The sequence below is a fragment of the Ptychodera flava genome, chromosome 7, assembly GCF_041260155.1.
Source record: "Ptychodera flava strain L36383 chromosome 7, AS_Pfla_20210202, whole genome shotgun sequence".
Classification (NCBI taxonomy): Eukaryota; Metazoa; Hemichordata; class Enteropneusta; family Ptychoderidae; genus Ptychodera; species Ptychodera flava.
This window is the reverse complement of record NC_091934.1, coordinates 10,544,700-10,558,240: the sequence shown is the minus strand read 5'-3', so window position 1 is coordinate 10,558,240 and position 13,541 is coordinate 10,544,700. Positions and strand designations below refer to the sequence as shown.

The 13,541-nt window shown below is 35.9% G+C and overlaps 1 protein-coding gene across 2 annotated transcripts in view; it reads right to left on the bottom strand.

Moving 5' to 3' along the window:
• Positions 1-5,400, bottom strand: part of LOC139136752 (ventricular zone-expressed PH domain-containing protein 1-like) — a 32,227-nt gene extending 26,827 nt beyond the window's left edge. For both annotated transcript variants that reach the window (XM_070704568.1, XM_070704569.1), the window contains exons 1-3: positions 5,280-5,400; positions 2,918-3,175; positions 218-362 (exon numbers count right to left, since the gene is read on the bottom strand). In XM_070704568.1, the coding sequence (XP_070560669.1) occupies positions 218-362; positions 2,918-3,126 (354 nt within the window). In that variant the 5' untranslated portion in view covers positions 3,127-3,175; positions 5,280-5,400. The remainder of the gene's footprint in view (positions 1-217; positions 363-2,917; positions 3,176-5,279) is intronic.
• Positions 5,401-13,541: the final 8,141 nt, after the last annotated feature.

The window sequence follows — 13,541 nt, the reverse complement described above, 5'->3', positions numbered from 1 at the left end:
TTCCCACCAAAATTTTTAGTGCAACATTTTACCAATTTTTATGAATTTTTTAGTAATTGATTTATAATTTTGGACCAAATGGACATCACCTTTCATTGGATACAGTTTTTTATCAAAATTTTGGCAAAAAATCTGGAAAAATATTAAAGGTATGTTTTATAAACATGTCAAAAATTGACTTTGGTGCTTAAAAGGTTGTTAAGTATTTGCATCTTACCATGAAGAGGCAACTCATAATATCTGATGCAATCTTGGCATGGGGTGGATCTTCATCTTTGTTGCTAGGTTTCAAATTGTGTTCCAGACAACACTGCCAGAGTGACACCAATGCTGCAGCATGCTTCTCAATAGACCCAGTCTCTCTGTGTGTAAAGACAGCACAAAAATAAAATTATGAGTGAATCATTCAAGCTCCTGAACTTCAAATCAGAATGTAATTCTATATCACCATTTCCCTGATTTAAGTCCACCAGCCCTACTGAAAGTTGTAAATGTATTCTGGTCTACAGATTTTAACAAGTTTGTCCTGATATGACAGATAACATAAAATAAGAAGCGTTAAATTATACAAATTTTACAGAGTGGTTTGATGAAAATGCAGATTTTCAAATTTAATAATGATAATAGTAAAGAATGTTTATAAAGCACCTAGTCTCCATGAGCGGCAGGTGCTGTAGAAAGACTTTTAGGTAGAATTTGCACAGATAAGTCTTCAGAGAACGACAAAAAGATGTTAATGACTGGGAGTGCTGGAGATTAAAGGGGAGATTGTTGAAGAAGAAGGACCAGAGAAAGAGAAATATTGTTCACTGAAAGATTTTTTGTTTACTTGCTGGGTTTTGAGAAGGCATGAATCAGAGGAAGAAATACCATGTGATAAGGCATATGTACTGCTCAACAAACAGTATTTATGGAACATTGATAGATACATTTTGATCAATAGAAAACATCGTCTGAAGAAAATTTGATTGTTTAAAGGGCCAGTAGCTTTACCTTTCAATGATTATTCACAATTTTTGTTTTGTATATCAACAGTAAGTTCTTATTCTACTCCCCAAAGTATATTGACATACCAACGTTTCAGCTTGTCAACACAGTGTCTATATCTGTAAACTACACTGTTAATTTGAAGTCTAGTCTGGACTAGAATTCACTTGCCAACAGTATGTGAAGTCTATGCATGTAGAAACTGAGTTGACAAGCTGAGTTCAATGTATCTCAATATGCTTTTGGGAGCAGAACAAGAAACTGAAGTTAATTTACAAAACAAAAAACAAAGAAAAGATCACCATTAGTCACAGTTTCTACCCCTTGATACAGGCAAGACTATTGTACAACTATCTGAAAACTGTACAAGTTGTATTGTCTTCTTGTTACAGTTTGCAATAATTGCAAGGTCATGTTGACTGTTGATAATAAAATTATGAACAAGAAGACAAAGTCACTTGACGCCCTTTGGAACAACAAAATTATCCTTAATACTTGAATACACTTAGATATTGAAAGACATTTACATAGTTTTCAAAAAATACTTTGAAAATTAAATGTCAAACCTCTCTCATAAGGTCAATAATTTTGTATTTTCTCAACTTGCCAACAAGATGGCCAGTCGAAAACATTTAAGCCTCATTAATATTTATTATTGCATGTGTTGATGCTGTGTACAGTATTTGCACAAATTTTCCCTAGCAACTTCACAATTTCCAATAAAGTTTGTTGGGAGATTTAGCATTTTTATTGGCTAGACATAAATAACAGTCAATGGTCAAAAAAACAACGGCTCATAATTTTGATCGGTTGTAGTTGCTACGGCTGGAAACTTACAAAGTTTTTGAAGAAAGAGTTAATCTTTATTCTCAACCAAACCTTTAGAATCCCTATATTAAATGGTTGATACATGCAGGTCTCATACTATCATAAACGGCATGTACAATATCTGTACATATAGTTTCAATGTTCTTTCATATCAAAAGCAAATCAAAATTCCAACAACACAAACTTTAAAGGCCCTTTTTGGCAATACCTGGAATTGCCTGTGTTCTAGTCTGTAAGAGGATTATGGAGGTGTGATAGCCTTTTGTTTTCCATTGGAATTGTAATCTGGTGGGTGGATTTTCTGATGAGACAATCTGATGCAAACACAGGCCTGTAAGAATGGGCGTATATCTGCTTTATACAGAAAAACTTGGTCTCATAGTCTTTGAAACACGAGGTTTGAAAACTTATCTCAATGTTAATGAAAACATACAGAGGATATTTGTGATCAATCAGTAGTGGATAAAAATTCCAGTCAGAGGAATATAGATCAAAAGGTTCCCATATGAAAGTGTAACTTTCAACAGAGAAGTTTTTCAAAGCAAGGTTTGGGAATTAAATTTTTGTTATAACATTGATTTTCTGATGCTATCCTTTGAAAACTACTCAACATTCTTTGGAAGAGATGTTTATCAAGGAATGCAGTCCACTAGACCTCTTCACAGACACTGTGACACATCACACATTTCCTAGCTATGAGTGTCGTCCAATCAGAATCATTAAAATCAGTTATAACAAACATCAAAACTTAACCCTTATGAGTGCTGTAATTTTTTCCGCCAAATTTTTAGTACAAAATTTTACTAATTTTAATAAATCTTCCTGCATTTTTTTGATAATTTTGGACCAAATGGACATCACATTTCATTGCCTACATTTTTCTATCAAAATTTTGGCGAAAATCTGAAAAAAATTGACTGGGTTATATTTTATGGAGGCAATAAAAATTGACTTTGGTGCTCAAATTAACAATCTTTTGAAGTACAGAGACAAATCTATCACACTGCAAACCATCAAAACATTAACATAACTGTGTTGTTGGACATGGAAGTGGAACTTGATTCAGGTTTGTGAATTAAATGTGAACTTTTTCTCAACTTACCGTATCGCCGTGGTGACCCTTGTGATGCAAATTTCAACCACTGACTGATCATTATCATTTTTCAGGTAATCTTTAGAGGAGGAGATTTCTTGAATCTTTCTCAAGACGTCTGACAAGTCATCTACAATGTCTTTGTCTTCGATTGAGAACAGATCACCAGCCCTGGCAAGGTCTCTCTGGGTCAATACTTGCATGAATAGAGTATGCATGGTGATGTTACACCTCTTGTTGACTCACACTTGTCTACATTGGTTATTACTGAAATGTCACAAAGGGAAAAAAGATGGTAGTTCATTGAATTTTGTAATGAACAACTGGCATGTATGTACTGGTAGAAATATGTTAGTTACCTCATTTAGGGGAGAATGTGCCTTGAAGAGATATATTTAGACTCTTAAACTTTTACAATACATTTTTGGTGTACCACATGTGGGGCCTAATTTTGAAGCTCATAGACTAAATGAATTTTTCACTGGCTTTTTTTGGTGTAAATCAAAAATTTAATATTTCAAAGACAAGTTAACATGAAGATAGCGGCCTTTTTGAATTTCCAGTGTCCATAAATATTGGATACATTGTTTCTCCAGGACCAAATTTTGCTCAGTGACCCTTGATTTTTATTCTGGATTTCAAAAGGGAATGATTGAAAGGGAATGGTTAATATTTCAGTAAAAGTTCAAATCTTTCAATTTTGAACACTATAACTACACTAAATACATCCATTTTACCCGTTATAGTGCAAATGTTTATACTTGAATAAAGCATCAGCAATACTTTTCAAGAAGAGATGACTGAAGTCACATGTATTCACATTGAATATTCTTGTAGTAATGGGTGAAAGTGTACTTATTTTACAAAAAATTCACATCTCTCTTTTTCATACCATTTTCATGGGACAATAAAACAAGTTTTGAAAGATAGCACTGTAGTCCAAGCAAATGAGACTTCATGACTTTTGAGTCATCAAAACACATTTTCTTTTTCTTGTTAAAAGTCTACCCTTTCATACTTCACTAAAAATTAAAGTTACAATGAAACATCAACTTCCACAAGTCAAACCCCTGATTTCTAAAAGTTTATTACTTTCAAGTAATTCAATTTATAAAGACTTTATATTACATACTGAGTTACGTACTGAGTAACACCCAGCGATGGTATATCACGAGATTTTGACCAGTTCACGACATACATGCACGAGCGATAGCGAGTGCATGTATGTCGTGAACTGGTCAACATCGAGTGGTATACCATCGCTGGGTGTGATTTATTGTTATATCATAATTCTGGCATGGAACGTCAAAAACGGATTTTGCTCTTGAAAGCTGAGAGCTCGTGCATATGCCAGCTGTGGTATATCGCCAATATACCACGGTTCTTTTTGCGTCTCGACCAATCAGATGGCTGTATTTGCGCCGTCAATATACTGGTCTATGATATAATACCAGGTTTACAACTTGATCATGTTTTTCAATCAGGGAAAATATACTGAGGTTTTGGAATTATGTTGCCTTGAGATAAAAAAAAGTCCAGCACTGAGTGAAACACTCTCACTGTTAAATAAAAGATGGCTAAAAATTGTATATAACATAGGTAGTCAAATTGGAAGTCTCTGCTACTATTTCAAATATCTAAAATAACAATTCTCACATAAAATTACTTGACCTGTCTGATCATTTGCAGATCAACATAACCATCGTTTGAACAGAGCAATATTGAAATTTAATTTGCGGTGATAAAAGATCACACACAACATTTTATAGCAGAAGTAAAAAGGCCAGTCTTTGGGCGATATTTCAATTCAACTTTCAAGTGCACCTTGTCTGTTTCTCAATCTCAGTGTATTCTAGAACTCTTCAACTGAACCAGCATGAATACAGTTTTGGGCAGGTATGTGAAAAACATCATACGGCAATCCTCTGGAAGGGATCAAAATTCTGAACCTGCGAGTTAGTGTGTATTCTTATACAAATAAACAACACTGTTTTGATTACCTAATATCTTCATTTGTATTCTATCACTGCATAGCGAAATAAATATGGAGATTTAGTCAGGGAGGTGGTTCCCTAATCGTATATCACGAGCAAAAATAAAGTTGATAGGTAGATATACCGACAGAAATACTAGGATTATAGCTCTTCAAAAGGTATTCCCAAGGGTATTACTCGTTCAAGTTACGTTTTCAAAGGAGATCATTGGAGTTGTGATTCATCGTACGTGTTATACGTAAGATTCATTTGTGTACACAGCTGACAGCTGGGCGAGGTTCGTTTACCTGAGCACGGTACACACGCAGGTGTGATTTTCTAGGACACTGTGATTATACCGAGCGCCTATCTTGAAGCTCTGACACAACATTACATACCTCTTCACTGGTGATATGTCAGTTCGTTCAAGAAATTGCTCCGTGCCTCCCAAACATCTCTGATGTCTTTAACAGGTCGTCAGCCACCCTAAACTAATTCGCCATCTTGAAGTTGAAAGCCCTCTGTCGATGTCGCTGAGGGCGCACCACTTAGGTCAGCACACTTTTTGGGGCCCCGGGCTATCGCTGAGAAAGAGTTTACTCCAAACACAAATTAAAAATGAACCGTGCCATACAAAGAATGAATGCATCGAAAGCTTTGTTAAAATTACGTGTCACTGTTCTGACTTTACTAAAAGATATCAAAACCGTTATCGCGGTAGTTTAAATTTAGGCGAATGTACATGACAAATGAGAATAAAATTTGTGAATAATTTACTCTCACATTAGCAAAGATACACCAATAAAGAAGGATTCGGAAGACACGCGTACATATCAGATATAAATTAGAAATTGCTCAAAGTATGTAAATGATTAAGTGAACTGCGTTAAAATCATATTCTATATTGAGCATCAAAATAACAAAAAAGCGGTAATCAGACAATGAAGTGGATAAAACTCGTTTAAGTGAGTTGGTCATGCAAGTAACAATATTCATATAAATAATGTCAATCATTTAGCAAAACCTTGATAATGAAATTCACAAATTAGTATAGTAAACCATCATGGCAGACCTGAACTGTTTAGATGAAGCTCGAAACAAGAAATATAAACTGTTCGAGACTTAGTTTGGATTGGAAAGTTATCTCATTAGAAATAATGCACTTCAGCTTCAAGATTAATTTTAAAATTGAGTCTCAGTGATCATAACCTGAAGATTTAATTAGACATGAGAATTACCAGCTAAATATAATAATTTTAGACAAACACAATCACCATTTTGTTGACAATTTGATGCACGCTATCATAATCAACAGAGGAGGACACCGTAAAGCGTGTCGGATCCGTCTGAAGATTCATTATACTATAATACTCCCAGTAAAAACTGTAGAAGAGATATCATTATTAAAAACACAGGTGTCGCGTCATCTTTCATAGTGTACATACTATGTAAAACCATAAAATTTTATATCATACAGTCACGGTCTTTGGACATGACCAGCAACAAGCCCAGTGTAGATCTGGAATAGAGGACAAAGAGCATATCTGGTATAGTTTTCAAAGTGAATGCCAGACAGTATTGCCCTCGCAGTCCCTCTAATGGACATGAACACACTCAAACCAAAAAGTCTATCCATAAATTTTATCTCAGCTGAATTGTGCTGACGAGCGTAATCAAGCATTTTTCAGGCATTCTATTACAATCAACCGATGATTTTCCTCTTTATTTTGTTTTCTCTAGAACAATTCATAAACAGATGAACATAAATAACTTCTTATTGCTATCTAGTATTTTATGTCGCAAGAATTACAATTTTGCGCGCACATCAAGGAACGAGAAACAACTCGATCGTGTTTGTCGTTCCGGCAGTGTTAATGCACAGTGTGGTTAATGCAAGCTTTGGCAGTCTCAGACTGAACTTACTACTCCGCTGTACTTTCGGTAAACAATACTTCCCGAAACTGTTAGATGAAAAATTTGTTTGCGGTTCCACGTAAGAATATGTGCATTTCGATTGACACCATTTCTTCAATAACGTGCATATTTTCCCAGCTTTAGTTGCATTATCTATGTCATTTTGTAAAAGGATCAAGCTTTTTTACCTTAACCCTATCAAAATTTCGAAACCAAAACAGCTATGGCTTTGCCACAGATACTTCGTGAAGTTAAAGTTGTTTACGTTACATTTTGTTTATGATGTTATTATTTGAATGTCAGGATTTCATTGAATAAAGATTATCTCTGATATACTGACACTATATTATAATAAACACGCAGCGCAAAGTAGCGCATGTGCACGCTATTCTGACCGGCGCGTATCATAAGTGTACAGTTAGATGAGTGCAGAATGACAGAGTTTTCTTTTATTTCGTGTCTAATTTCAAGCACACTAGCTGCTTCAAACTAACTGATGGAAAGACATTAATGGTTAAAGTCGCAACAGTGTATAATTTAACCAGTTTCTTGCAACCCCTCCCTTCTCTTCATAACAAATGTTTACACCCAATGTTGCGGTCCTGCTGGGCACAGACATTCGAACATGACAATTGTTTGCTGCCCTCTACGGCGAGTCATGTGACCACGACTGTTCTCATATTGTTTTCATTTCGTAACTTCTGAGAAGCGTATGCCACATCCTTGCGATGGACTCCACTCTTAAACAAATTTTTCATTACCAGGAATCGAAAATGACACTGTAAGTTGTGAACATGTTAAAACTTAACTTTTTCTTTTTTATTTGTGTTTTACATTGAAAGACTAACATGTCGTCTGCCCACACTCCCGACGTTCCAGTATCGTTACACTCTCAGTCGGCTGTCACGTATTCAGATATGCCTGGTGAATTTGTCACTCGCTATTCATTAGAAGTTTAGTATCCTTCCGAATTTACTTGTTAGCTATCCAACAGCTACAGAAGAGGAAACGCAAAACTGCCACATGACAAGCAGGAAACATCAAATTTTTTCAACTTGTCCGCCAAAACTATTTATGTCATTTATATCTCATTTATAGATTGAATTATAAAACGGTAACTTCACAGAACAATAGATGCAACAAACTATTTGTAAGCAATGAATCCTATCGCCAGTTCGCTGCAAATTACGCATAGGCGTAGTAATTTTCAAATTTTATGTTCTATATCATTGTGACATATGTGAAAAAGCAAGTAGGCCCAGTACGAATAATTTCTCATGTACTTTCACAAAGGACAATTGTTAGCGTGACGATGGCGAGCCGACCAGTCGCTGTCAAGACACTCGCTTGCCGTGCTATTTTGTGTCGTTATTTCCTGAAAGAAATGCATTACAAATACAATACGACACTGTCCCGGTTACAGCTGACGTTGGCGCTAGTCCTGACCGTTTTTCTCTGAAACAATACCAGTTAACATTTATTAAACGGGTCTGTTCGCAATTCTATGTCACAAAAATTAAAATTTTACACCTCAATCCGCAGAATGGGTAACCTGATCGCAAAAATGTAGTCCTATTGAGAAATCCTATGTACTTGGCTATGTGGTTAGATCACAGCCAAAATACAATTACTGGTTTATTTACATCATTAATTTTTAATTCGAAATTACCGATTTAAGCATTATTATGCATTTCGTTTTAATGTTTCATCAAGATTACTACATTTTTGTTTCATTTTGTTCATCCTTTCGTTTTGAAAGTTTAATTATTTCATGATTTTTCATCAGATATTTATTTAAATGTTATTTCAAAATTTATCATGATGTTGCTAACATTACATTCTGTCATTATACCATTGCCAATATTATTAGTATTGCTGTGACGGTACATGGACAAGCTACTATGGACGGTAGCGCACTTTATTTCAATACTTCGCGTAATCATTTTACATGAATTGTTTTGTTCATGATTTGCTCTGAAGTGTCTCCCTCGACTTAAGGTAGAATACGCCTCGGGGACAGATAGTCGGACTCTCAAACTTTTACAGTTTTTTCCTGATCTACAACTTGTGGGGACTCATTTTAAAGCTCTTGGAGACAGAAGAACTTTCACCGCCTTAGTTTTTAGAAAATCCAAAATTATCCCAATTTTGAATTTCAAATATCGCAAAATGTTGGGTAATTTTGTTTCGCTAGTTCCAAACTTTGCACGGTGACCCTCGATTTTTATCGTTTAGTTGGCAAGAGAATATGTTTAAAAGTTTCATTGAGGCAGTTTGAGCGAAAGTTTAAGTCAAGGCGCATATTCGCTTCTGGGACAAATATTTGGACTCTCAAACTTTTACCTTTTTTTGATCTACCACTTTTGGGACTCATTTTAAAGCTCTTGAAACTTTATCGTCCAAAATTGAAAGCTTGAGCAAAAACTTTCACTTTCGAGGCGCATACTACCTTAAGGTCGAATGCGTTTCGGGGATAGATATTTGGACTCTCAAACTTTTATAATTCTTTGCTAATCTACCACTTGTGGGCCTCATTTTAAAACTCTTGGTATAAGAAAAATTTCCATCGCCTTACTTTTTCGAAGTCAACACAGGGATGGCGCCATTTTTACTTTCAAATATCGGTAAATAAATGGGTAATATATTTCTCCTATACCAAAATTTGCACAGTTACCCCGATTTTTATTCTCGATTTTTAAAGAGAATGGTCGACAGCTTTCTTCAGAAAACTGTAAACAAAAGTTATTGAGGCGCATAGTAAGTGTTTCAGTGGTTGAATTTAGTCATTTGTTGATCTTGTACAAGTAAAAGCCTCCAGTCACTTGGCTTTTCTCGGTAGCAGTTACTGGCTGGCCTAGCGGGCCGTCTACGCAACAGCCTACCACTAACGTGATATTCTGCTAAAGTTTATTTCTTCAATTTATTCTGGTTTGATATTCATATGCCAACAGACTTGGTGCAAATCTACTTAATCTAGAATATTCGTTATCGAGATCAAAGAGTTCTCACATCACGATTTTCACAGAAAGTACCAGGTAAATATTACTACGGCACGGTCACATTTCTTTGTTGGTGATCTGATTTCAATCGTAGGGTTCCAACAAAAGTACTGGTAATGCTGACACACTGGTGTTTTAAAATCTGTCAGCGCACAGTTGCGCTGTGCACGCGATACTGGCCAGCGTGTATCGAAAGCGTAGTAATATGTTAGTGCAGTATGACACCAGTTTTCTTATTGTGACCACTGTCACACATGAATCTTCAGATTGACTCATCAGGAAAAACGCTACGGTGTGTTTTTTGACAAGCCGCTCGTCCTCGCCCCTCCGCCAATAATGGTTAAAACCTTGTAATGGTTCAGTCCTTCGAACACAGGAGATTCGATCACAAGACTATTGTTTGCTGCCCTCTGCGACAAGTCACGTGACCACGATTGTCCTCATATTATTCCAAACTTTGACAGAGCGTGTGCCACATCGTACGATGGACTCTATCCGTATACAAATTCTGCATTTATGCAAAAAATCAAGAATGATACCGTAAGTTGTGAACATGTTAAAATTTAATTGTTTTCTTTTGTGTTTTGTTTCCGGATTTGAAAAGATAACCTGTTCCATGCGCACACTCCGATCCTCTCGGTTCTCGATGTTCCTGTAACTCCACACACTCAGTCGGCATTCGAACATTCATCTGTGAAATAATTTTGTCACTCACTGAACATTCAGAAATGTGCAGAATAGTTAGGCGGCAAATCTGGAAATGCGAACAATTCCCTCATCGTTGTCACCGATTAATATTTAGGATATCAGTGTTTTAATTTGACCCAAGGAGGTGAGCGATTGAGGGCGGCTAGGCCGGCTGCGGGCTAGGTTGCCGACCAACCCTACGAAATTCATTACACAAATTTTCTACAATTTAAAAATATTTGAGATAGTAATGTAAATAAATCATTCCTTCGTTAACTGAAAATATTACATTGAATATTTGTTAGGACCAGTGATCCAATGTAATAACAATTCTCTAATCGCAGTATCACGGTAGAGCATGAAACGCTAGCTTGACAGACACATCACTGCAGTGTCTCCACAGTAGCTGACGTTGGACGTCGATAATCGTTTTCCTTTGTAACGCTACATTAACAAGTTTATTTTACTACCTGCTTCATGTCATAAAAATTAAATTGACGAATAAAAACCCTTATTTGCGGTACGTGATCACCGCGATTGTTATACATGTACGGGTATGCGTGTTAGAGTGTTCTTTATGACCCATGGAAGTATCATCAGCTGACTTCTCTCATCGCGATATTCGGCTTAATCACTTCCATTTGCATCAGAAATTTCCAAATCGTTTTCTATCTTGACATTAAAGAAACTACATGATTAGTTAGATTCAGGGATATCTAAACGCACATATGTTGACTTCCATGTTTTTCTTATCGTTAATCTACTCTATAGGCGCCATGGAGCGAGTTAGATTAATTGTAACCAAAAAAGGCACTCTCAGAAGAGAGGTAAGAGCGATTTTTTTTTTTTATGGAGACAAAGACTTTAAACAGTTCTTTTACAAATCAGTTTTGATCTGTCACATTTGGGAGCGCATTTTAAAGCCCCCGGAGTAAGAAAAATTATCACCGTCGTAGTTTTCTGAAATCGAAAAACATATCTTTCCGTATAGAGTTAACGAGGGTATGGTGGCCATTTTGAATTTCAAATATCGGTAAATGTTTGGTAATTCGTTTCTCGAGTACAAATTGATTTTCATTATTGATTTGGAAAGAGTATGGTTAAGTTTCTCTGAGGGAAGTTTCAGCAAGTCTTTCACTTTCGAGGCACGTACTACCTTAAAATAAACAAAATCCAGTGTTTACTTTCAGCCTGTTTTCATTTACTACTACGTTTGTAGAGAGAAGGTACATGTATTAAAAAGTCTGCAGTTTTCCTGTCAGATTTCTAACATATCGCCTGTAAGAGTGAAACCAACTCTACTCCAATGACATACCAAAGATCTTATTACCAGTATACCTACCATACACCTTCATCTGTGAAATGTTGCTGAGCATAGGCATTATACACATGATATGCACAACAGAACATTGCATCAACTGCCGTCGGGTGACCTCCGGCAAGTTGTACCAAAAACAGTGCGTGTTATCAGTTCATGTCATCAGTGTATTCATAGCTACATAATTTTTTGATAAAATACTGTTATACTTTGCTTCAACCCTGCAGTTAGCCGAGGAGAAAGAGGAACTGGACATCACCGAGGTATGTAAAGAAATATTGAACACAAACTATTTATACTACAGAGCTAAAAGTTTGCTTTTTTCGCATTTTGCAACTTTGACAGCTAACATTAGTTGATTCTGTGTGCCCTTTTGATATATTTAGCAGCATATGCACGCAATAAAGTATATAAAGTTCGAAATATAGAGGAGAGCCTGCATTTTATCAGATAAACTGTAAGCTCCGATGTCAGCGATGTGACATGTATGTACTTGTTTATTTGTATGCATGCGTGTGTCTCAACTGAATGAAAACTGCTGCAAATAATATAAAGTTTGCAAATTTTAAAGCTTTAGGCCAATTTTGCGGTGTAAACTTTTCCCTGCACTGCACAGTCTCTAAGTATCTTTCTCATGCTATACCCCTAAATGTAGCGGTATTTCGGGGTAGACAACCCTGTAATAATTGAATTAATCGACATCTTTATTTCCAACTTTTAATAGAACGAAATGATTCAATGAAAACATTCAGCATATATATCTGAAATGAGTGACAGTGTTCAGACACAAACCTGCTGTGTCAATGGAACTCCTGTTGTTATTGCATGAGATTTAACAAATTTTCAAATCTCATTTTGTCATTCTTCAATAGAAAATCAGCGACAGCCAGAAGGAGATCCGCCTCTGTATAAAACAACTACAGCAAAATGTCTCGGTTGAGAACACCAGTTCTCAAAATGAAGCAGAGGATGGACTATGTGAAGACATAGATGAATTAGGTCCTGAATTTGAAGGCAAAAGTGGTGGTAAGTGAAAACGTCAATATTTTGTAAAAGTTGGTTTATTGTAATTAATCTGTCGATGAGTTTTCTTATATTACACAGATTTTGCTGTAATTCTGCAGTGGTGGTCTTGACTACATTGTGTAAGAATGTTTCTATATTTTCCAGTGTCATATTTAATGTAGAGCGTTTTTGACTTGTTCCTTGATACAAAGTAGCGAGGAAACGTTATACTAGTGAAATTGGATCTTTGTGATTTCCAAGCAATTAAGCTTACACGATTTACTAACTCAAGGCATGAAGATAGAAATCTTTTTCGCAAAATCGGAATCGAAAATTGTTATGCAACCGAAAATCTGTTTAACCAGACAAAATTTTCCAATTGTTCATAAACGGTACTTTACCATGTATTCCTCTGTGGATTAATTTGAACTAATGAGAGTGCTTTCTATAATTTCCTTCACAATCAAACAGACTCCAAAAAGCGAACCTGCCGCCTAAAGCAGCGTATCAAAGCCACGAAAAAGGAGCAGCTCGCCATTCTGAACAGTAAACTTACTGATGATGTGTGCAACATGCAACGAGCAAGTTCTGACATATTTTCTAAAATTGGTCAGCTCAAGGAGACTGTCTCTGAATTAAATCACCAAAAAATATCATCCAAACAGACAACAATCTCTTAAAGGAAAAAAACAACGTCTCTCGATGATGCGATGGCAGCCAGCAAAAAAATGATAAAA